General features: G+C 45.8%; 1 protein-coding gene across 3 annotated transcripts in view; it reads right to left on the minus strand.

Moving 5' to 3' along the window:
- LPCAT4 (lysophosphatidylcholine acyltransferase 4) overlaps window positions 1–26,261 on the minus strand; it is a 2,084,283-nt gene that overhangs the window by 387,740 nt on the left and 1,670,282 nt on the right. Inside the window, exon 13 of one of the 3 annotated variants that reach the window (XM_069633763.1) lies at window positions 3,167–3,461. The exons of the other annotated variants lie outside the window; for them this stretch is intronic. Within the exon in view, the coding sequence (XP_069489864.1) occupies window positions 3,450–3,461 (12 nt within the window). The 3' untranslated portion in view covers window positions 3,167–3,449. Of the gene's footprint in view, window positions 1–3,166; window positions 3,462–26,261 lie in introns of those variants that run through there. 3 annotated transcript variants of the gene reach the window in all.

Raw genomic sequence — 26,261 nt, forward strand, 5'->3', positions numbered from 1 at the left:
AGGCGGGATTGTTCAATTCCTACCCACTTTGGGCGCCCCTGGGCAATTCCCCATGCCTGAAGGTGGGCCAGCTGAGCTGCGGTTTGGTATTTACGAAGGTCCGGCACACCCAGGCCACCCAGTTTCATACTGCCCATCATTGTCCTTCGCGGGATGCGTGCTTTCTTGCCCTTCCAGACAAAGTCAGTTATCTTCCGTTGCAGCCTCTGAAGTGGTGCGGGTGGGATCGAGACAGGGAGAGCTGAGCATGCATAGAGGAATTGTGGGAGCAGGTTCATCTTGCATGCCGTGATGCGGCCCAAGAGGAAGATTTCCTGCGCCTGCCAGCGTTTGAGGTCCCTTTCCATTTCCGCGAAGAGGGTGGGGGGGACGGGGGAAGAGTTCGTTTGGAACGTTTTTGCTGGGTGGGCAGGGATTTGAACCCCCAAGTATGGGATAGATTCTGTCTTCCATTGGAGTGGACTTTGTTGCTCCATGGTTGCCCTTTGCTACGGGCTCAGCCCCACCCCCAGGGCCACCGATTTCCCAAAGTTGATCTCAAACCCTGCCACTCTCCCAAAGTTCTGGATCTCCATAAAGGCCATCTGCATGGAAGCCGCGATGTCGGTGACAGTCAGCAGCACATCATCTGCGTAGAGCGCAATTTTGTGTTGGTCGGGGTCCACCTTTAGGCCTTTAATCTGGGGGCTTCGGCGAATCCGCTGGGCCAAGGGCTCCATGGCTAAGGCGAAGAGTAGAGGAGACAGGGGACAGCCATGTCTGGTCATGCATATAAGCGGGATCGGATCTGATTGGAGACCATTGACTCTCAGCCGGGTCTTGGGGGTTTGGTAATTTGCTAGAACCATTCTGCGGAAGGTTGGGCCGAAGCCAAAAGCGTCAAGGGTGAGGCGTAGATAACCCCAGTCCACCTTGTCAAAGGCCTTGGTTGCATCAAGGGCCAGCAGGGCGAGTGGTTGCTTTACATGGTCGGCAATCTCTATCAAGTCCAAGGCCCTCCGGATGTTGTCTTTCGTCGCTCTATAGGATATAAATCCTGTTTGGTCAGGGTCTTTGATGTTAGGGAGGATAGGCGCTAGGCGGTTAGCCAGGACCTTGGAGTATAGGTTGGCATCCAGGTTTAGTAAAGAGACCGGCCTGTATGAGCGGATGTCCTCCGGGTCTTTCCCCGGTTTGAGAATGAGGACTGTGGTTGACTCCTGCATTATCGGAGTGATGGTCCCGCTTGTGGCAAACGAGTTAAATATTCTGGTTAATGGCGCCACCAATTGTGGTCGGAATAGCTTATAAAAGTGGGTAGAAAAACCATCTGGGCACGGGGCTCTGGTTTTAAGGCTTTTGATGACTTTGTCGACTTCCCTCGCCTGTGATAGGGACTTCCAGTCCTTCGCTCGGCGGGAGAGCTGCCTCTTTGATGTATGCCTGCTGTTCGGCTGAGTCCCTTGGGGTTGCCATCATAATTTCCGATTGGTGGACCACTGCCAGGCGCAATTTCTCGTGTTCTGCAAATTGGCCCAAGATGGCATTTCGTCTCTTGGCTTTGGCCAATTTGCAAACCAACAGCTTGTTGGCCTTGTTGCTATTAATGTAGTACCACTGTTTTGTCCTGGTCAATAGGTTTGCTGTGGCATCGGCGAAGTGCGCTTCCAGTCTTTTCCTTGCCACCTGAAGTGCCCTGTATGTTCTAGGGGACCAGCCCTTACGTTTGTGGACAGTTTCCGCTTTCTGCACCTCAGCCTCCAGAGTGGCACGGGTCGCCCGGTTTCGTTTATGGAAGGCTGCGCCTTGGGCGATCAGTTCCCCCTCGGAGTACCACCTTCATGGCGTCCCAGTTAGTGACTGGTGAGGTGTCCTCTTCCCGGTTCTCCCTGAAGAAGTTCTGAATCGACTTGGCGATGGAATCTCTCACCGCCATATTATTCAGGATAGGGTTGTAGAGGTTCCACGGGCGGCGCGAAGGGGGGTCCGGATTATGGGCTTGCATACCGAATGAGACCGGGGCATGGTCCGAGAGGATCCTGGAGCCGATGGAGACCTTGTCCGTAAAGATCAGGAGCTGGGGGGGAAGCCAGTAGTAAGTCAATCCTAGAGAAAGTGCAGTGCACATATGAATAGAAAGAGAAGTCCCTCTCTACCGGGTGCAGCACCCTCCAGGTGTCGACCATGTTTAGCGTTCGAAACAGATGAAGCAAACACTTTGCTAATGTGAAGTCCCGTTGGGAAGGGGGATGTGACTTATCTCTAAGAGGGTCCGATGCTACATTGAAGTATCCCCCAATGACGATTTGTCCCTTGACAAATGGAAGGAGGGCCTCCTCTGGATCCTGATAAAATCCTTCCTGATGGGTGTTCGAGGCGTAGGCTGAAATGAGAGTGTAGAGTTGTCCCAAAATGATGCACTTGATTGCGATGAACCAACCCTCCTGACATCGTAGCGTGTCTAAGATCTGTGGTTTCAGGTCCTTTGCCAAGAGAATGGCCGTATCGCCCTTCTTAGTGCCATTAGACGCTAGGAATTGTAGGGGGAAGAGTCTGCTGCGTAGGCGGGTGAAATCTGCTGGAGTCAGGTGGGTCTCTTGTAAAAACGTCACGGAGGATACTTCATCCTGCAACATTTGCAAGATAGATTTCCTCTTTGGGGGGGAATTAAGGCCTCTGACATTTAGCAGAGTAAACTTCAGTTTCCAATGTGGGGGGGCTCCCTGCGCTGTCCATCTGTGGGGGAGTGCAGGGGGGGGGTGTCAGCCATGATCATAGGGGGTGAGGTGCGTCGGGTTCTCCTGCGGATGAGGGTTTTTAAATGGCCTCCAACGGGACAAACAAATTACTAACTTGGGCACCCAACAAGGGGCCAACATTGTGGTGAGGGGGACCGATTTTGAACTATCGGTGAGACCCCACTCCACCAGGCAACCAATAGCCAATCCAGTTGGCCTTCTCTCCAAGGGTATGAAACAGGTGGTGGTGCCGGAAACACGAGAGCAACTGAAGAACAAGGCAAAGGGTATTACATCAAAAATTCATTTTATTTTGTTAGATTGTAAAAAAGTCTTTAATTCATTTTGTAAAACACATCCTATATAACAGACATTCATACATTCATTCGTACTAATACAGCTCAATACAGCTCTAAAAATAGTGCATTTACATTTTTTAAAGGGAAATGTGAAGAAAGTGCAACAACTGTTCCATTGTTAGGATAAAAAATACGCTTTCTAAAAAAACAATTAATGGGATCAAAAGCAAACAGATACAAATTCTGTGTAATGGAAATGTCAACAACACTTCCAGTGTTCAATGATAATGGTTCATTCCAGACAAAAGTTATCGACTATTAGTGCCCAGACTGTTGATGCCAAGATAAATAAGTCTTCTTAGTCAAATAGGCTTCTTAATACATAGTTTCGACTTGAATAGTTATCTATGTCTTCATCAGGATAGGGATGAACCTAACAACATTTCTAAAAAGAAAAAGAAAAAGAAAAAACAATGGTACAATTAAAATTGGATGTTAAAAAACCTTAATTCACTCAGTTGCTCTCTGTGAATACCAATAGTCCAAATATGGGGAGAGGACAAATTAAGTCATACTCTGAAACCAACCCAAAATTGACTAAATGGAGAGGGTTAACTCCAATTTATTTAAATGTTGCCCACTGAGGGGCAATGCATATCTCAAAAGGCCTCACATACCTCCCTTTCTCTACAAAAGGATAGAGAATTTAATGCATCAGGAAAGAAAAAATCATTTCAGATTGATGGGACACTATAATTTTGTGTCAATATATTTCCCCTAGTTTAACACCCCGCTGCCTCCATGTCTCCATTTGGAATTCCATTCAACAATCAACTAAAGTAATACCATCAAAGCCATACACCGGATGGTAAACTGGTCTTGTCTTGACCAGCTTCTCCTCTCTATTAGAGATGCTGGGTCAAATACAGGTAGTCCTCGTTATAATGCACACTCCAGGAAATTTGTAAACATCAAACATCCCTGAAACGCCAAACAACAAAAGAACAGTACTTCTGTCACCACTGTATTACAATCCTACTTTAAGAGTATTTGATATAAGGCAAATGAGCACCACAAAAGGTATGCCAGCGAAATTACCTCAAAAAAGGGGATAAATCTCCTTGACTTTGTAAAGATGAAATGTCAGCACCGTCTGTCTCTTATCGAGGCCGACTTTGTAGAAATGAAAGAGGGATAGACAGAAAACTGTGACCGCCGTAACGTCCCCACTGTGTCGCAGTTCCTACTCTGCAAGCGACACAGCTTCTAAACGCGAAAAACGAAATCAAACATATCAATGCTACGCTAAGGCTGTAGAGAAATGCAATCCAATATGTGCTCTTCAATTGGAAAACAATTGGAAAACAAGAGAGAAGACCACCCTTCTTACTCAATATGTGGGGCGTAACACTCCCAAATGTCTTCTGTGCAAGCAATTCGAAGATTAAATGAGGTTGCTGTAATATCCCTTCTGTCAAGCAGTTTCTACTCTGCATGCAGCACTGCTTCTAAAAAAGAAGCGAAATGAAAAGTGTTATGCCAATGTTACGTGACAAATAGTACATGTCACGCTAAGGCTGCATGGGGAAGCACTCCAATATGTGCTTGATGATAGAGAAAAAGAAAAAGAGGAAGTTCAAAGCTAATTTCCACCATTGTTTGTTGGTTTACTTAGTGCAGCACTTTGCTGTGTGGGAAATATTGATACATGTAGTCTCTTGTCTCAGTGTTTATTGAGATACTGATCAAGTTTCTATTTTTGACAGTGGAGTATATTGTACCCCATTGTGTCATTTTCCTGGGTCTTTCATTCCTGCTCTACCATGTCTGCATTAGATTCAGTTTCTTTTAGTGAAGAACAACTGGTGGAGATCACTAAGGTCCCGTCTTTTTTTGACAAATTACAGTTAGACAATGTGACAGGCGATTTTCTGAATATCACTAGCGATAGCATTTTGCGTCTCAAGAAAAAGAAATTTAGAACGGAAATGCACAGTCATCTCCTTACAGAATATTTAAAGAAGAATATTATCCCTACAGGACTATTAGTCCGCAATGAGCCTTGTCTATTCATAGATGATGTTGAATACAAAAGTGCATTTTCTGGAATAGGGACAAAGTGTAGTAGGGACTGGATGCTGCTTACTATAAACACAGCCTTGAAAAAAAGTATAGCAGTTGGAGAAGAGATAGAAAAGGCATAAGTCGCATTTAGGGCGGATACTACCATTATGAATATTAAAGAAAAACTAGAAACCATCGAAAATCTAGTCACTGACTATCAAAACAACCACGGTGAAAAAAATGGAGAAACTTATCAAAGATGTTAAAAACTTTTCTAAAGAAACAGCATATCCGTATCTCAGCACTGACTACCAGGGTCCAGCCAATTGGAGGGACCCAGATGACAACACAGGGAATTTGTTTTCCCGCAAGAAGGTTACCTTTTCAGATACCTCTTCCGACGAGGGAGATGGCTACCAAAAGGGTAGGAGAGGTATCCAACAAAATCAGAGACAACGGGGCAGAGGCCAACAAAGAGGGGGAAGGAGAGGAAGACAAAACATCTTCTTCCAATATCCTCCTTATTTTTATCCCCAGGGGTTTGCCCAGCAGGGGCAGATGCAACCTTATCCTCCACCTGAACTCCCTTTTCCTCCACCTCAGACAGGCCCGCCCCCGTTAGGAAATGTATTTGAGACAAGAAGGAGGGCGTACAGAAGGTAAACCCTCCCTCTGCGGTATACAACCTGTCAAACAAGAATTTGACACCTAATTAAGTTTCTATACTAGAAAAAGGCTTTTATTTTATTTCTATGAGGGAATCCTAGTAAAATGGAAGTAGAAGGTGAACTCAGGAGCATGTTCCGTAAGATTAGACTTAAAGATTTATTTTCTAATACTCAGATTGCCTCTACGGAATTAAGCCCTAATACGCCTTTTAGACCTCCTTCTAAATTTACTCCTTCACTGAATATGATATCTAAAGAAACGGCTACTTTTGAGGAAGTGGTGCTTAGAGATTTTCATGCTATCTATGTGAACAAAGATAAGACTACGTCGAAAAAATGCTTCAATTTCACCAAAGAAGATTGGGCAGGACTTAAGGAATTACAATCAGATAGAACGATTGTGATAAAAAAAGCCGACAAGGGAGGGGGAGTTGTAGTTTGGGATGCTATAAAATATGACCATGAAGTTACTCGACAGCTTGAAAACAAAGAGGTTTATGTAAAACTACAAGGAGACCCTTCCCCTAGGATTCGGAAGGAAATTGAAACATTGGGCAAAGATGCATTGGAAAGAGACATCATTTCGCAAAAAGAACTTAATTTCCTGCTGCCCTCTAACACCAGGACTCCTCTTATCTATATGTTACCTAAGATACATAAAAGCATGAGTGCTCCCCCGGGTCGACCTATTGTTTCTTTGAGTGGTTCCATTTTGGAACCTATAGGTCAATACTTAGATTTTTTTCTTAAAACCATTGGCAAAAAATACGCCTACTTACCTTTCGGACTCAACGGATGTTATAAGGTTAGTAGAATCTTTTCCTTTTAATAAGGACCATGACATACTCATCACATTGGATGTTGAATCGTTATATTCGAATATCCCACAAGGTGAATCCCTGGGGATTATGAAGCGATTTCTCCAAACCAGAACAGATATTATTTCTGTACCTAGTGAGTTCCTGGTAGAACAATTAGACATTCCTCTCTCTAAGAACTTTTTAAGATTCAAAAACACATATTACATGCAAATAAAGGGGACTGCAATGGGGGCATCTTTTGCCCCAAATTATGCTACCCTATATATGTGGGATTTTGAAGACTCTAATATTCTCACAGAGTCCAATCCATTTAAACCGGCTCTAAAACTCTACAAAAGGTACATCGACGACATACTGATTATTTGGGACGGTTCAAAAGGTGACTACAATATGTTTTTCACTTGGATTAATAATCTTAATCCAAATTTGAAATTCACGATCCAGACCAGCAACAAAGAGATTGCCTTCTTGGATTTATTAATAAAAGTGGACGATAAGAGATTGGTTGTGGACCTGTACAGAAAGGACTCTGATGGGAATACAATATTGCACCATCAGAGCTTTCACTCTCAATCTCTGAAATCAAATATTCCCTATGGGCAGTTTCTTAGAGCTTGTAGGAACTGTACTAAAGTAGAAGATTTCATCAAGCAAGCCTCTATTATAGAAGATAGACTATTAGAAAGAGGATACCCTAAACAACTTCTCAGACACTGTAAAAAACGAGCACGTTACCAACATAGAGAACTACTTTTGGAAAAAAATGTTGTACGAGAAAGAAAGTTGAAAGATGATCAAATAGTGTGTGCGCTCACATTTAATTCGCAGCACAACCAGATCAAGAAAATTATCTCTAGCCACTGGCATTTGCTCAAACTAAATATGCAGAAATTACCCAAATCAATTTATGCATTCAAAAAGGGCAAGAACATCAAAAACTGGGTTTCGAAAGCAGATAGGAACCATCTACAAGATACACAACCCACTATTTCTATGACTTGGGGCATGTCCCCTATTGATGGCCATTTCCCATGTGGTAACTGTTGCAACTGTGCTAGCACTTCAGCCACCTCCATTGTTAATATTCATGGGAGGGACTGGAAACTTAGGCAATACACCACTTGCCTCAGTACTAATGTGATTTACGCTATTTGCCCTTGTCAGAAGGCATATATAGGAAAGACCACCAGAGCGGTCAAATTACGAATAGGCGAACATCGTTCGAAGATTAGAACCAAACAACTCAATGCCCCTTTGAGCACACACTTTTTGGAACTAAAACACAGCCCAGAAGATCTGCAATGGTGGGCTGTAGAAAGAGTATGTGGCTCAGATAAGGCTAATGTGGCCACACGTCTTGCGCAAAGAGAACAGCGGTGGATATACCATACTAATAGCCTCACTGCAGGCCTGAATCAAGAGGAGGAATGGAGCCAAGAAGGATTTTTTGGAAAATAATTTTATTTAAAATAAAGTTATTTGGATTTCATTCCTCCTTGTATTATCAGTACGATGTCTGGTCTTCTAATTTTAAAACTTCAAAACTGAGTATCTTTTAGATCCTGGCGACAATACACAGTTTATTTCATTTTTACACACATTGTGTTTTGAAGAACACCTATATTCGGGCTACAAGAAGTATACAAAATGAGGACACTTGACATTCTTTTTCTTTTTTTGCACACCGATTGGCCATTTATCTGTAAAAATTTGGCACCAGATCATTTATACGGCGGTAGAACACGCGAGCGTTAGAAACAACTCTCCTTCGGTAGGTGCATATATGGCGTTGGTCCTTTTTCTGTGTCTGTGACCCGGGGACACAATAATGGTCCTTTGTTTGTACCTATGCCCCTAACATCCTCGACATAAAAGAGGGACTAGCGCTTTCCGCTTGGTCTCCTCAGTCTGCTGGGACTCTCCGTGGGCGACGGTCACTCTGCGTGAGGTAAGCGCTTTTTCAGAAATTTGCTTTGAACCTTCTTTTTTGAAATATCTTTTTTGAAATATGTTTTGGAAATTAGCTTTGAACGTCCTCTTTCTTTTCTCTATCAAGCACATATTGGAGTGCTTCCCCATGCAGCCTTAGCGTGACATGTACTATTTGTCATGTAACATTGGCGTAACACTTTTCATTTCGCTACTTTTTTAGAAGCAGTGCTGCATGCAGAGTAGAAACTGCTTGACAGAAGGGATATTACAGCGACCTCATTTAATCTTCGAATTGTTGCACAGAAGTCATTTGGGAGTGTTACGCCCCATATATTGAGTAAGAAGGGTGGTCTTCTCTCTTGTTTTCCAATTGTTTTCCAATTGAAGAGCACATATTGAATTGCATTTCTCTACAGCCTTAGCGTAGCATTGATATGTTTGATTTTGTTTTTCGCGTTTAGAAGCTGTGTCGCTTGCAGAGTAGGAACTGCGACACAGTGGGGACGTTACGGCGGTCACAGTTTTCTGTCTATCCCTCTTTCATTTCTACAAAGTCGGCCTCGATAAGAGACAGACGGTGCTGACATTTCATCTTTACAAAGTCAAGGAGATTTATCCCCTTTTTTGAGGTAATTTCGCTGGCATACCTTTTGTGGTGCTCATTTGCCTTATATCAAATACTTGTAATACAGTGGTGACAGAAGTACTGTTCTTTTGTTTGGCGTTTCAGGGATGTTTGATGTTTACAAATTTCCTGGAGTGTGCTTTATAACGAGGACTACCTGTATTTGACCCAGCATCTCTAATACAGAGGAGAAGCTGGTCAAGATGAGACCAGTTTACCATCTGGTGTATGGTTTTCAGGTATTACCTTAGTTGATTGTTGAATGGAATTCCAAATGGAGACATGGGGGGGAGCAGGGTGTTAAACTAGGGAAAATATATTGACACGAAATTATAGTGTCCCATCAATGTGAAATGATTTTTTCTTTCCTGATGCATTGAATTCTCTATCCTTTTGTGGAGAAAGGGAGGTATGTGAGGCCTTTTGAGATATGCATTGCCCCTTAGTGGGCAACATTTAAATAAATTGGAGTTAACCCTCTCCATTTAGTCAATTTTGGGTTGGTTTCAGAGTATGACTTAATTTGTCCTCTCCCCATATTTGGACTATTGGTATTCACAGAGAGGAACTGAGTGAATTAAGGTTTAACATCCAATTTTATTTGTACCATTGTTTTTTCTTTTTCTTTTTTAGAAATGTTGTTAGGTTCATCCCTATCCTGATGAAGACATAGATAACTATTCAAGTCGAAACTATGTATTAAGAAGCCTATTTGACTAAGAAGACTTATTTATCTTGGCATCAACAGTCTGGGCACTAATAGTCGATAACTTTTGTCTGGAATGAACCATTTTAATTGAACACTGGAAGTGTTGTTGACATTTCCATTACACAGAATTTGTATCTGTTTGCTTTTGATCCCATTAATTGTTTTTTTAGAAAGCGTATTTTTTATCCTAACAATGGAACAGTTGTTGCACTTTCTTCACATTTCCCTTTAAAAAAATGTAAATGCACTATTTTTAGAGCTGTATTGAGCTGTATTAGTACGAATGAATGTATGAATGTCTGTTATATAGGATGTGTTTTACAAAATGAATTAAAGACTTTTTTACAATCTAACAAAATAAAATGAATTTTTGATGTAATACCCTTTGCCTTGTTCTTCAGTTGCTCTCGTGTTTCCGGCACCACCACCTGTTTCATATGTATTGTTTTATCTCTAGGTGCCGGGTTTGGCGGTTCCCACCATTGTTTGTTGGTTCTCTCCAAGGGTAACCTGATGCCTTCCACCTTGGAGGAGGGTGTAGACCACATGGGGACTGCGGCAGGCTTCCGAGAGCTTCAATGGTTCACACATCCAACCGGTTTCAAGGTCCTGTTTTAGGGGGTCATTTCGGTTTGCGGTTTCTCTGCACTCTGGTCCAGGGGGCGCGTCTCGGTTTGGGGGAAGATGCGCCCAGGCCAGAACCCGCCCTGTCGGGTGTGGAGGACCCCACGGCCCCAGGGGAGCCCGGGCGTAGGATTGAAGCTGCCTCGTCCAGGTGGCTGATGGTGCGTAGGTTGCCCTTGTGCGTGAATTGTAGCGCTGTGGGAAATAGCCACCAATAGGGAATGTGCTGGTCTCGAAGGAAGAGTAAGTGGCCATAGCGTACTGCACTTCTGCAAAGTTAGAGGGGAGAGATCCTGGAAAATTTGGAGTTGGGAGCCCTGAAAGGATAGGTCATCGCGCAAGCGGCCAATCACTGAGATGGCTCCTTTGGTAGTGTAAAAGTGGACTCTTGTGATGATGTCAGGGGGTGAATCAGAATTGGTTCCTCGACGGGGGCAAAGCCTATGAGTGCGATCCAGCAAGAGCTGGGCCTCATCCAGATTCGGCAGCAAGGATTGGAAAAAGTTGCACACGTACTCCTCGGATGCGTAATTATTGCGTCCGGAACGATTTTCCATGTCCTCCTGTTTAAACTCCATGATCTCGGTTCTGTCCATTAGGGCCTGAATAGTGCGTTGGACCTCCGCTAAGGAGTTGGAGTGCTCCTGGGCCAAGTCATCGACTCCCCCTGGCCCCGCTGGTGACTCCGGAGTGTCCGTGAGGTCAGCGGGGCCAGGGGGAGCGGCAGATAAAGAGGGATGCTTTGGGCCGGGGCACCCCCAGAGTCAGCAGGCAAGGCAACCCCCCCGCTGCAAATGGGCAGCGGCGGCACCATTCTTCTGGAGTTTTAACGCTTTCCTTTCACTTTGGCCTTGTTTGCCTGACTCCAATTGATGGGACAAGCCTGACCCTTAGGACACCCTTCTGTCCTGGTCAGTCCTGGAGTGATGTTCAATAGAGTGCAGGTGTATATAATTGTTAAGTGCCTGGCATCATTAAAGGAACAGTCTAGTGGTACAGTGTATTAGACCTCTCCTTTCATCTTCCTCCCCAAAGTACTTTTCCCATAGGTAATCTTTCTACCTCTCAGATGCCTCATTTCCGTCTCAGTACATGTTAGAAGTAGGGAGGCGGAACGGGGAGGACTTCACCTTCCACGCCTGAGGATCAGGGGGTGGCCGTGATGTCGTCGGCACATGCTACGTTCGCCGACGTCATAAGGAAATGATATTAGCATGCTGGAACCTAATGGCGTCAGCATGCAAATATAGCAGACACTCCCTTTCCAACGAGCCCTCCCACTGCTGGTCGACAATCATTCAATCCTCGAAAAGTAAACCCACTGGACCACCAGGGAATTGATTTTGGGGGCGGAGTGCCCCTCCACCAGGCCAAACAGCCCCCTTCCCCCACAAAAAAAACAATAACACTATATTTTGCCTTCTTTGTGGGCAGATGGGTGCTATTTTTCACCCATTTGCCCGCAAGGAAGGGAAAACAATGCACAATTAGGGTATTGGGGGGGCTGGCCCTGTGCCTGAAATCCCCCCAGGGAGGGGCAAATTATTGCTGCTTCCCTGGGGTTGGGCAAAATTGAGGGTCTGACCCCGTGTTGCCCCCCCTCAGGGAAGCAGCAAGGACCACTAGGCAACCAGGAATATGATAGTGGGCTGGGGGTATGGGCCCAGGGCAATCAGCCCCCACCCCAACCCCATAAAATGCCAAACAGATGGCATAATGTTGTTTTGCCTTCTTTGGGGGCGTATTGGTGAAGTGTTGCACCCATTTGCACCCAAGGAAGGCAAAACAAAATAGGTCAATTTTGCCAGAGGTACACTAGGGGGCATCAGAGGGCTGGCCCTATTCCTGTAGGGCCAACCCCCTCAGGAACCCCCCATGGAGGGGCAGATCATTTCTGCTTCCCTGGGGCGGGGGGGAGGCAACATTGAGGGTCTGGTCCCATTTTGCCAACCCTAAGAAGCAGTAAGGAGCATTAAGTCACCAGGGAAAAGATTTTGGGGTTGGGGGCTGTTTCACCCATTGCCCGTTGCAGTACACCTGGCCGTCCTGGATCTCTGGCAGTTTTGGGGAGGGATGGGGATCTTCTGGGGGCTCCGTGGGGGGACCATCGCTGGGCTTTGGGACGGCCGACCCACATGGGAGACAGGCGCCCAAGCCCGACAGCAGCAGCCCCGACCATCCGGGATCTCTTGCCATGTCACATTACAGATTTTCCCTCCGGGGAGGGATGGGAACACTGCTGGGATGTGCCATGACCACCTATGAGATGGGGGCGGTCGACCTATGTGCGAGGCAGACACCCAAGGCCGGGGGCAGCACCCCCCCCCCATCGTCCTAGCACTCTGGCTGGGCTGCATTGCAGCTTTTCCCTGCAGGGAGGGATGGGGACCCTGCAGAGGATGACTGGGAATGCCGCTGGGCCTGGGGACACACGACCCACATGGGAGACAGGCGCCCAAGGCTGGGGCAGTACCCCTGGCTGTCCTGGAGCTCTGGCTTGCCGCATTACAGCTTTTCCATCTGGGGAGGGGCGGGGACCCTGCCAGGTAGTCAGATGGCTGCTGCTGGGCTGGGGGGCAGTCTATCCATGTGCAAGGCAGACGTCCAAGGATGGGGGGCAGCTCCCCCCACAGTCCTAGAGCTCTGACCTGGCTGTGTACAGCTTTTCCCTCTCGGGAGGGATGGGGACCCTTACAAGGGCTCCCTGGGACCGCCACTGGGGTTGTGGACATTCAAAACACATTGGATACAGGCGCCCAAGGGGGCTCTGGCTGAGTTGCCTTGCACCTTTTCCCTCAGGGGAGGGATGTGGACTTGGCTGGGCCTCCCTGGGATCATCGCTGGATTTGTGAACTGTCGACCCACACTGGAGACAGGCACCCAAGGTAGGGGCAGTACCCCCAGCTGTCCTGGAGATCTAGCTGGGCTGCATTAAAGCTTGTCCCCCCCAGGGAGGGTTGGGGACTCCACCGAGGCTCCCGGGGAACGCTGCTGTACTTGTGGATGGTCGACCCACATTGGAGACAGGTGCCCAAAGCTGGGGACATCATCCCCAACCATCCTGGACCACCATCCTGGACCTCGGGCCTGGCTGCGTTACAGTTTTTCCCTCCATGGAGGGATGGGGATCCTGCCGGGGCTCCCTGGTACAATACTGGACTTGTGGACCGTTGCTTCACATTGGAGACAGGTGCCCAAGGCCAGGGGCAGCACCCCCGGCAGTCCTGGAACTCTGATTGGGCTGCATTACACCGCTTCCCTTCGGGGAGGGATGTGGATCCTGCCGGGGCTCCCTGGGACAGCAGCAGGACTTGTGGACTGTCACCCCACATTGGAGACAGGCACCCAAGGCCGGGGACATTGCCCCGACCATCCTGGAGCTTTTGCTGTGCGGTGTTACAGCTTTTCCCTCCAGGGATGAATGGTGACCCTGCCAGGACTCCTTGGCACTGCCGCTGCACTTTGGGACGGTCGACACACATGGGAGACGGGCACCCAAGGCCGGGGACATCACCACCAGCCGTCCTAGAGCTTTGGCTGGGCTGCGTTACAGCTTTTCCCTCTGGGGAGGGATGTGAACCTTGCCCAGGCTCCCCGGGACCACTGCTGGGCTTAAGGATGGTCAACTCACATGGGAGACAGGCGTCCAATGCCAGGGTCAGCAGCCCCGGCCATCCTGGACCTCTGGCTGCGCTGCATTAAAGCTTTTCTCTGTGGGGGCTGGGAGTATGGGGGGGGAAGAGACCCTGACGGGTCGCCCCATGACTACCGCTGGACTTGGGAACGGTTGACCCATATGGAGGCCCAAATCTGTAAGTTGTTCACAAGACCAAAATCCTAAAAATGTTGTCTTCCCAAACCCTTTGGGTATACCAGTCGTTTAGCCTTTTCGCTTTGTGTTGTTGCCAGCGCGTTTCAGTGATTTACTGTTGGCAAATGTCTGAAAATTGTGCTTTTTTCCCTAAGCTTTTGACTTTGCAGAGTATTGTGGGTAATACATTCTAGGGCGATTTGTGCAAGTCAGACCTCTGTGGATTTCCACGGGTGTGTTCTTTTCAGAAATGCATGGGGTTCCCTGTTTTCCTTGGTGGCTGCAACAACCCAAGCCCAAATCTGTGGGTTGTCCGCAAAGCCAAATTCAGTCTTCCCCATGGCATTTGATGTAACAGTGGTTTAGCCTTCTCCCTTTGTGCCCAGGTAGGTGCACCCACACATGTGAGGTACCGTTTACATCTGGACACCTGTTGGAATCTGAGAAGGTAGAACATTTGTTGTTTTCTCTTGGTTTTGATAACGTTTTCATACATTTGCTCCTGCACTTTGTTACACAACCCTTTCATTAACCTACACTGAGTCGTTGCTTTAGGCGCTGTATGCATTTGTAACCTTCACAAGTCATCTATCCTTCAAAAGGTCTGACTGTGCTCTTTCAAAAAAAATGTATGCTTGCCATTCCTCAATACATTTGTTTTCCTTATTTTCACATGCCAAGTACGCCTGTTTAGACCATCAGCATAAACATCCTGTGTACCATGGCTCTGTTTACAAAAAATGTGTGATTTCCTAACTAGAAGCTATTACCTTACAGGTCCAAACATGTCCAGCACATAACTTTATTTCAGTCATCTTTCCAATTTACTTTTCAGAAATGTATGCCCGTTTGTTCTCCCATTCAGCTTTCCTACCCTCTTCTTCCATTCTGTCCATGCATGTACTATTGGAAAAAAAGGGGAAAATCGCCTACGTCTCACAAAACTGATGGTACGCTTATAAAAATATGTTCTCAACATGTTCTTGAAAGCCTGAAAAATGGCGAATTCAGAACAGCAAACCGTTTGTTCCTAGCTCTTACAAGGAAAAAAACACACATTTTGCTCTTTGTTTTGTTATTTTCTTTCACCGCCATACAGCAAACTAGGATTCCTTGGTGGCGTTCGGTCCGCCTACATGTGGGACATGCTGCTGTATCTCCCACAAGACCTAAGCCTCCAAGGTCATTTCCCAACAGAATTTCCCCAGGGACTTGCCTCTGTACACTCACAGGTAACCAAACTACTCCACCATTTACAGCTAGAGTTACAGGCATGACTGGGAACTTGAGAGGGGGGTCCATCAGCCAAACAGGAGGGCATCAGAGGAGCTCTGGCCAGTTCCTCTGGGTTTACCAATGTGGAGTCCAACAAGGTTCTGCTGGCCCCAGTGTCTCTAATGGCAGGGGTGTCTACCCATCTACCAGTACACTATCCTTAAAGTAATACTTTGTATTATCAGGGATGGATGCATATGCCCCAGCTACTGTATGTTATTAGGATACCAGGGAAACTAAGACTACTTCAGATCATATCCCACAGGGGGAAGGAGTCTGAAGAGAAGGACGCCCCTGTGAGTATCTCTTCCTCATCATGAGGGAAGGCCGGATTCACAGAGTGGATCCCCAAGGTTCTGACCTTACATCTAGGGTCTCCCTTCACATGGTAACTTTCTCCACAAGCCACCCAGGATCCACTGGGTCTTGAGACATAGGGAGGCTTATACCCATGAGTTGTGCTTGGGATGGTTAGCCCTGTACATGGTGTGGAGACCTACCCTTCTTAAATATGTTGTGGGCCTTCTGGGAAGAATTTTTCACATGCCCCTCCTCATGATTACGAGAAGGTTTGTCCTCATGGGACACCCTGTGGGAATCCCACAAGTCGTTTGCAATGACCAACTTCTTAGACTCTAACTCATTAGTGTGAGCCAAATGCTGCTTTAGCTCAGGGGAACATGAGGCAAAAAAAAAAATCACGTATTCAGTTACATAGGTGACCCAAGTACTACCTTCTTTCTTCTAGTACTCTCTAATTCTCTTCAAGTATTGGGCATGAGTCTTCGCAAGCTTTACGATGAGAATTTGCTTTAATTGTGCTAAGTCTTTTCTGTTAGCCTTTGACATTTCCACAATAGCATTGCCGCCAGAGGGAGTAGTCGACTGAGCAACCGCGCAATCTTGTCAGAAACCACTACTTCTTGCGCTTCACAAGCCTACTCAAATGCAGTCAGCCACTCCATGATGTCATTCTTTTCATCATACACACTAAGCAGATCTTTAGGAAACCAAGTATGAGACGAGGGACCAGAACCATTCCCAGACTCTCTGGAGGAACCAATTGTAGCCTGTAACTTGCCAAGCTCCAATTGATCACCCCTGTCTTTCTGGCTCTCCACTCTCTCCAATTATGCTTTTGTTTCTTAAATTCCAGCATGGCTTCTGCTTCAGAGGAACCAGATGAAACATGAGACAGGGCATCATCATCCTCCTCCTCCTCCTCCTCTCTCTGAATGATGGCAACAACAGTAACACCTTTACTGTTAATGGGAACAGCCCCAGCACCTTCTGTACCATCATTAGAAGAGAGAGGTACAATTCTACTTTCCAGCCAATCTATAATCTTTTGTATTAACTCAGTTTTTGTACCAGATGTAGACATACCTCTTTCAAGACACAGATTTCTTAAATGTTCAGTATTGGAAGCATTTAAAGCAGTGGCAGTGATGGTTTAAATATTAGTTTAACAGGTGATTTATAATAACCAAGCCATCAATAACCCACAGTGTTTCTGTGTAACTATAATTCAGGCACTACACCAGTGTATACCCCAGATCGGAACCCTACCGCTGTACATACATTTGTTAGAATAGATTTCTAAACTCTGGCCTGGTGGACAAATGTTTAGGAGGCCACCCTTGTTAGATGAACAGGGAACACTTCTGGTAAGATAGCCAGACCTATTCACAGTAGAGCCGTAGAGTTGAAGAGCCGTCAAGTGTGATAAAGTTAATAACGCCACCAATACCTGCAAAGGAAAAATTATAAGTTACTCACTGTTAGGCAAGATTGTATGCAGTACCCTTTGGGTGCACAACAACCACCCTGACCTCCTGGCAATTGGAACCCAACCTTTGGTATAAGTATGTACTACACAGGTTGGTAGCGTGATTGAGCAGCCAGGCTCCTCTCAAGAGGGGTCAATGTGAGCTGTAGGGAAGTAACACAGTGGTTCACAGTGACAAGTATCCAAATACACTCTTACACACAAGGTTTCTTGATTAAACAAATATTAAACAGTCAGTTTGAGTAAGCTTTCTTCAGAAGGGGCAATATAATAGTGTAACACAAATACACTCCAAAATACACACTCTTAATATTTCTAAATCAGTAAGCACCCTTTTGGGATGGTACACAGACAATTCCTACACCCTCATGTGACTTTAGTAACTAGGACACCGTGGACATTAATATATCACGGTTTGCATTTAGAATCAGACTTAAGAGAATGTCAAAGAAAAAGGTTATTAGAACAAAACAAGAGATCTCACAATTATTCTTAAGCAGGTAAGTACTTTGGCTAACCACCCAATGCAAAGTTAGTTAACCCCTTCCTGGAAGGAAGACCAAACACAATGTCAGAGGGAAGAAGAATCATTCAGGGAGCCAGGCTTGGCCAAAGTCAATTGGGTAAAAGTCTAGGTGAGCTGAAGCACTTCTTAGGAGGTAGGCAAACAAGTCTTGCACAATATTTTAGAAGTATTTGTAGAAAAGAAGAAACCAAAGCAGGGTCACAAGCTGATTAGCTTGTGAGGTAAAGAAGCTGTTAGCAAATCTACAGAATCTGGACAGCCAGCCGGCCAATCACCTAGGAGTGCATTCCTATCTCCTAGGAGACTAAGCACAGGATTTTAGGGCACCTTCCTCAATTCCTGCCCCCACCAGACACCCTGGAGCCAGAGGCGGGCGTTCGCTCATGAATCCCGCCCAAGACAAAACGTACAAAGGGACCAAACCTGGTTTGGCATGCAGAGTAACTCTGGAGAAGGACCTTTCCACAAAGAAATGGTGAAAAAAGAAGACTGGGCTATTTTGACAGAAATTGCACCCTTGGGTGCTTTACTGCAGCTGCGAACACAGCCCGCGGTAAAAGCACACCACAGTAGTTAAAAGTAAACCACTGCCACCAGCCATTCATCAAGGAAAGGGTTACATAAAAATGTTACACTAGAAGCTAGACAAAGGGGATACTAAGTAATCCCTCCAGCACCCTATTGTAAGATATTGTGTGCTGAGTCTAGAAAGTTACAAATGTAAGCAAAGTCAATTTCACTTTACTGCTCTTGGAAACAGTAGTTTATCCAAGAGAAGGTATTTAAACCTTGGGGAAATCTGGAAGACTTCCCTGTGCCACTGCACTTGTGGGATATATTGACCCACTCAACAGTATTTCCCCACATCACCAAGCTGCATTTATGCAGAAACAGCAAAATGGCTGTGCTGGCTCCTGTGAGCGCCATGGCCTCAAAACTGCGTTTTGCAGCAACAAAAAGATGACTGCACCTTCTTGCCAAGCATACATTGGGCATGATAGAACAAGGGACACACTGAAAGAGCGTGCCAGTGTGTTCTGACATATACAAAAGGAAGAAAGTGAAAAGGCAGCACTGCTTTGCGGAAAACCCCAAAATCCAGATTGAAAAGGTAACTTTTCACCTTTAAAAAAATGCTGCTTTGACGCTAATTTCATCTGTTCTTTCTTAAACCACTGATCAATAAGGCCCTGCCATGTCCAGGATATCTCATTGTGCTTCAGCAAAACCAGGCATGATTTCTGAATGACGGGTCCTGTCAAATCAACTTTGAGAAAAAAAAGGAGCTTCACTTTTCCCACACAGGAAAACCCGTTCATTTCTTTACAAATGTATCAAAGCTCAGTCATTCAAAAGAGACTCCAGCTATCTGAGCCATGTCAGTTTCAACACATCTGTGCTTCAAACCAAACTCCTGCATACAAGAAAAGAGCTATAGCTGCCAGACAGTGTGGGAATCTGATGGAGATGCAAAAACAAATGTAAAAGAAAATGCCAGCTGTGCACCACCTGTAAAAAATGGGCTTTGCAAAACTAAAGTCGAAAAATGCCTGTTTAAAAAGTAAACTGTTGGATGAGAGCCTGCCATTACCTAGCAATGTGAAGGGGTTTTGTTGCTGGTGATAATACACACATGGGCTATTTTATTCCACAGGCTTCTTTTAATTCAGGACCAAATATCAGAAGATAAAGGTTTTAAACCACCTTGGCTGGATTTGCAAGCTGTCAAAAACAGGTTATTCCGGTTGGCAGAGTTAAAACTTCCCCCTAGGAAGGGAGCCACCATAAACTTCCAGGACACGAAAGTGATAACTGCTAGCTTGAAAATCTTTGAATGGACCAAGACAAAGAAAGTTCAAACGCTCGTCAGACATTAGTCTGTGCTCCAGGCTGGGACAACAGAAGTTCTGGGACACTAACCTCTGAAGTGGTGGGGGCCATAAAACCTTCAATCAAATTGGGAACCCCCACCCCACACAGGGCTGAAGTGACAGTTGGGGGCAGCTGAAGAAAGAAAAAAATGGTCCAGTGACAAAGGACTGCCATTTGCTTCCAGAGACCATTTCATAAATAAACTTTAAAGACTTATCTCTGCAACAAGACTTTGTAAAAATGCGAAAATGTTATAGTTTAAATATGGGTTTATGGGCTTTCATAGAATTCATGGACACTTTGGGGACAGAAATGGCAGAGTATTGCAGATTGCAGATTACAAGAAAAGCATCCATGTTGCAAATGCAAATTTTTGTACTTACATCCCTTATGATAATCCACACCCCTGTAATAAATTATAGAATTTTGAGTAATATAAATCCCATTGAAAAGCACAAAAAACCGTTAGAAGGGCGAAACAAGGTCTCAGAAACTTGAGGATTGGACTGCTATGTGCTGCATAAAATATGTAACCTGCTTATGTAAGTGTTTAGACTGCATGAAGGTGGCAGTTAGGTCAAAAATGGATTTTAAGTAAAGTAATTGTGGGAGGTTTTGGACATTGTAAAACTCACATCATAAATCTGACATTTTCTGGAAATCCAACCAGCTGAGAGCCAGGCGGAGACTATCACCCTTGTCCAATCCAGTTGTTAGAGGCATGTTTAGTTAAGCCTGCCCCAGCCATATACTTTGATGATGTCACGATGCATTATATATAAAGCCCCTGACAAGACTCTAGAAACACAGTCTTCCTGACATTCCTGCACTGTGTTGCTGTTCCATCCATCCAGATTCCAGGTCCCAACTACAAGGCCAAAGCTTTGCTGACCCTACTCCAGGGCTCACTGCAAAACCCAAGCAGTGCTGATCCTATTCGCAGCAAGGCCTCAATTCTGAAAACCCACTAATCTCTCATTAAAAAGGGGAAAGCAGTGGTACTTTTTGCATCCTGAACCATCCTGGCTTGCTGCCCACTAACTGCATGCCCGCTGCCATCCTGCTGACCTGTAGTATCCAGTGACCAGAATTGCCATTCCAAAAGTGCCACCCTGTGACCAGAACTGCCCCGCTGTTTGCCAGGCGCGCTGCCGTGTAGTAACCAGAACCGTTGACGGTCCAAAAATCCCCAAACTAAAAAGTGGACTGAGTATAATCGCCACCCCATAGAAACCCATAGCCTAGCTTGTCTTTGTCCTTATCACACTCTCCAAGTCATCCTACCCTTATCCTGATACTTGATAAAACTGTGAGAATTATCCCTGCAACCTTGCTCTTGATTTCTAGTGCTAGCGCCATTTCTCTGTTCAATTTTGTTTTGTGTAATCCTATGCCATTAGTCACATTTCGAGTGATCGGACTGGTTTCCGCAAAGGTTGGGCACTGGGGTGATGGGGATGAACTCGCGAATCAACCTTGGATCTTAATGTGTCCATCTTTGGTGGCCTAGACTGAATACTCTAGTTTAAAGCAAAACTGTTCTTGTCACAACTGATTTCCTTTCCTATTTTACGGCTTCATTTTACGGCTTCACAGCGCACCTTTTTGTATCTTATATAACTCCTCCAATTTACCAGCTAGAGACTTACTTTCACTTCCAGAATATCCCTGCGAAATACCTCTAACCCCCAGCCCAAAGACCGCACTCCAAATCAGTGTATTTCACCCACTTGTATTAAAATCCGTTTGGGTAATTTCAGGCGGGAATTGAAAAAATAGCAACGTTTTTCTCTCTTATTTGGGGAGGGTCGTCAGATTTGGATTCCGTTTCCTGGTTCTTATTCCTGATTACCTGCTGCTTCTGTTTATCCACTCAGAATTCATTATTTGTGGGTTGAGGGAACATTGCAGGGGAAAATTCTAACTTGGGTGCTATCTTTCCTAAATCAAAAAGTACTCCTATTCCGCTGTGCTGTGTATATGTTCCACTAGAAGGTTAAACCCTGTGCATTGCTCATATTCTCATTGTAATTATCACCCCATTGATGATTGCTGCCCCATATTAAAAATTGTCTGATTTCTTTTGAATTTTATAATAAATAAATATTGGATTTTACCAAACAGCCTGGTTCATGGTCCATTGCGACCCGGGGTATTTGAAAAGGGGGTGTGATATGAGTAGTGTACCATCTGAATATTGAATCTATATAATATAAAGAGATAGGCATTTCAGTCATGCGCTGAGACCAAGGTGTGTCGCCGGATTGAAATCCTTAACACACTGAAGGTGCTGTGTGACACAATGTAAAATATGATGCCTATGGAGTTTGTCAGACTCCATAACCAAAAGAAACTTAAAATCAGAACAAAAGTACATGAGAGAGTGGGAAAAGGGGTCTCACTCTCTCCAGGTTAAAAATTCAAGTCCTCAAAATCCAGCAAAGTTGCTGGGGGTCTCTAAGGTAGAGAGGAATTGGCACATTTGAGAATTCTCCCCATCACTCACTGTAGTAACTAACATACTCCTAGTCCATAGTCCCCTTTCTGCCATACTGCATGGGCGTCCCTTGCTAGAGACGGGAATGAAAACATTTTTACAAAAAAATACTTTCACCTTTAAATGTTGCTGCGTGCGGAGACGTGATACCAAGACCCACACCTGAGTCCCCTTTTACGCATCGTGCAGATTCATTCTGCCTAACTATGTTCTTTTTAGGGGGAAGGATGGAAGGTCGTATGGAGGAAAGGGGACTATGAACTAGGAGTAAGCTAGTCACTGCGGTGAGTAAGTCCTGTCCCCTTTCCTCCATAATGCATGGGCGATTACCACCGATTAGTAGCGCTTAGGGAGGAGAGATGTATGTAAGATTAAGATAACAGATTCGTCAACACTAGCTGCCCGAAGGCGGCATCTAAGCAGGTCTACTATCTAGACAATGCTTGCAGAAGGCAGAGGGGGTAGCCCATGTAGCCGCCATCTGATGGTCTACCAATTCTGATAAACCTGAAGGTATTCTCACTCCAGAATCCCCTGGATCCTCTTCTCAGGTAGCCAGGGAAAGGCAATTGCTTTTGGATCCAGATCCTGGCAGTGGAGAAGAGAGGGAGGATCACCTAGTCTGAAGGGTCCTCAAGCCTAGGTGAACATAGATCATATATAGCATGCACAGCGCCTGCTGGCCTCAAATCTGTTTTTCCTCCTTCCCATGCAGCAGAAGTGCCCATAAATACCGGCATGACAGTACTAAACCTTGGTGGAGCGGAAGCTGTAATAGTATGGGAAATTCTACAGAGGGGTAGGATGCGAGAGCGATGAGGAATACGCTGGAGGGACATCCAGTCGAAAGAACATTAACAGGGATAAGTAAAGCAGTGTTTGTGATTGGAGGAGGGAGTAGAATTTTATATGTTATACATTTTCAAGGGCAGAGCAAAGTGCTGCCTTGTCAAAAGCAAGATCTTGAGAATGGGAAGCATCACGAGCATAATATTTTGTGAACGTGTGTATTGATGACCACGTTGCAGCGTCACAAATATTCCTAATAGGAACTCCCCTTTGCAAGGCTGTAGATGTGGCTATGCCCCTGCTGGAATGAGCCCGCAAACCTTCAGGAGAGTCTTTCCCTGCAAGTCTGTAGCACTAAGAAATTGCCAAAATTATCCATCTATATAAGGTCTGTTTGGTAACAGCCTGACCTAATTTGTGTCCTGTATACCCTATGAACAACTGATCATCAAACCGTATTTTGGATGTTCTTGAAATGTAAAAGCTTAATGCTCTTCTAGGTTTTAACCTATGAAGTCTTTCTTCCTCCTTACCAGGGTGAGGTGAAAGGTAGAAGGAAGGCAGGACAATTTTCTGGTTCAAATGAAAATCTGAAATGATTTTCAGTAAAAATTAAGGTTTGACCTTCAAGACAACCTTGTCCTTGTAGAAGACTGTAAAGGGTGGCTTTACTGACGGTGCCTGCAACTCGCTCACTCTGCGTGCCGATGTGAGAGCAACCAATAAAATGTTTTTTAAGGTTAGTAACCTTAGAGGACACGTGTGCAAGGGTTCAAAGGGTGCACACATTAAGAATTTTAAAAGCATATTTAGGTCCCAAGCCGGAACCTGGAAGGGAGATGGAGGATACACATTTGTATAGATAGCCTTTAAAGGTACCAATCTGGAGCCCCAAATTGGCTAAGGATAGAAGGAAGGACAGTATGTCCGGCATTTTACACAGAAAAGGATCTACATTCTTTTCCTTGCACCAGTTGCAAAACTTGTTCCAACGGGAAAATAATTTTTTGCTGGTCTTCTAGCCAAAAGCAACACCCCCATGACATCATCTTGGAGGTCCCAATCCTTACATCTCAACCTTTCAGAAGAACAAGTTACTTTCTTACCTGGTAACGTTCTTTCGATGGGATGGTCCGACGACGTAGTCCATATCTATGACATGTAATCAGCACAGCTGTGGTGATTACATGTCATAGATATGGAATACGTCGGAGGACCCAATCCCCTCGAAACCAAGTGTGATGGTTGAGAATATTGACCTCTGGATGGAGAACCTGACCCTCTTCTTGTGAGAGAAGATCCTGTCTCTCGGGAAGATATAGCGGAGGACAGATGGACATGTCTAGAAGGTCCGGGTACCACGTTCTCCTGGCCCAATCTAGGCCAATTAGGATCATGTGCTTCCTGAACTTTCTCAACCTCCTGATTATATGAGGAATGACAGGGACTGGAGCAAACGCGTATAGGAGCGGAAACTCCCAGTCCACTACGAACACGTCTCCTAGAGCTCCTCTTGGGGGGAAATTCCCTGGAGCAGTACAGTTCACACTTCCAGTTGACACTGGTCACTTACAGATCCACTTGAGGGGCTCCCCAAAGGGTGAAGATCTCTTGAAGGACTTCCTGAGCTAGTTCCCACTCGTGGGAAACTGTGCTCTGCATGCTCAGAGCGTCCGCTGCCGTGTTCGTTTCTCCGGCTGGCTGAACTGCTGACAGAAAGATTCCTTCTTGTATTAGTCAGAACCACAGCTTCATTGCCTCTCTGCACAGCGATAGTGACCCTACACCTCCTGTCTTGTTGAGGTAGTACATGGCCACTGTGTTGTCAGTCAATATCAGAATATTCTTTCCCCAGACAGAGGTCAGAAAAGCCTTCAGCGCAAGTCTGATTGCTCCCAGCTCCAAAAGATTGATATGTAGTTTGTACTCCGATGGAGACCAACGACCGCTGATTGTCAGATCGGTGGCGTGGGCTCCCCACCCGGTGAGTGAGGCGTCCGTCACTTCGGTTATCTCGGGCTATGGTTGCCAAAAAGGTTCTCCCTTCAGAATGTTGTCCTTGCAGGACCACCACAGGAGATCCTGTGTGACCCTGCTTGGGTCCTGAAGTAGGTCTAACATGTTGCCTAGGAATTGAGACCATTGTTTCCCGAGAGCCCATTGAAGGGACCTTATTATCGGGCGAGCCTATGGCACCAGAAAAATGCAGGATGCCATGAGGCCGAGCAACCTCAAAAAGTCGAAGGCCGGGAGACACTGGGCACTCTGAAACTTGCAGACCATCTGCAGAATGTCTTGAGCCCTCACCTCGGATGGTGAGCTCTTTCCCAAGGATGTATCCAGTACAGCTCTGATGAACTGGAGCTTTTGAGATGGTGTCATGTGGGACTTCTTGTAATTGAGGGAGAAGCCCAGTCTGTGAAGAGAGCGGCAGGTGACGTTGAGATGATCCAGGACTTGTTCGGGAGAAAGCACCCTGATCAGCCAATCGTCCAAGGAGGGGTAGACATGAATCCCCCCCTCTCCTGAGACTCGCTGCCACCACCGCCATCAGTTTGGTGAAAACTCTCGGGGCCGAGGTCAGCCCGAAAGGCAGATCCTGAAACACGATAATGAGAACGGTCAACGGCGAACCTCAGGTAATTTCTGTGCTCGAGTTGGATTGGCACATGAAAATAAGCATCCTGAAGGTCTAATCACACCATCCGATCCTGGTGTTGGAGGGCCTGAAGGATCTGAGAAAGTGTGGCCATCTTGAACTTGTCCTTCCAGAGGAACTTGTTCAAGTATCTCAAGTCCGAGATGGGTCTCAATCCTCCGTCCTTCTTGGGGATTAGGAAATATTGAGAATACCATCCTTTGTTCCTCTACGCTTCAGGTACCGGCTCTATAGCACCTTTCGTTAGCAGGGTCAACATTTCCTGTACAAGGAACGGATCTGGAACCTTCAAAGAATGGGTCCCTGTTGGATGATTCTGAGGTCTCTGAATGAAGGAGAGGACAGTAACCTTCGGCTATGGTTTCTAATGCCCAAGCATCCAAAGTAACGACAGTCTGCCTCCCACAGGTGTGTCGTGACCCAAGACCTCAGAGAGGTTTTGAGGCGGTTGAAGCAGTGGCTGTTGGTAAAGATGCTGCTGCTTGATCAGACTTTGCACCTCTCCCTAGTCCACCACGATAACCTGGGTATCACTAATCAGGCTCTGGGCTATCTGACTACTTTCCTCTCTGACCATCCCTCCC

The sequence above is a fragment of the Ambystoma mexicanum genome, chromosome 13 (genome assembly GCF_040938575.1).
Source record: "Ambystoma mexicanum isolate Mex_15411 chromosome 13, UKY_AmexF1_1, whole genome shotgun sequence".
Lineage (NCBI taxonomy): Eukaryota > Metazoa > Chordata > Amphibia > Caudata > Ambystomatidae > Ambystoma > Ambystoma mexicanum.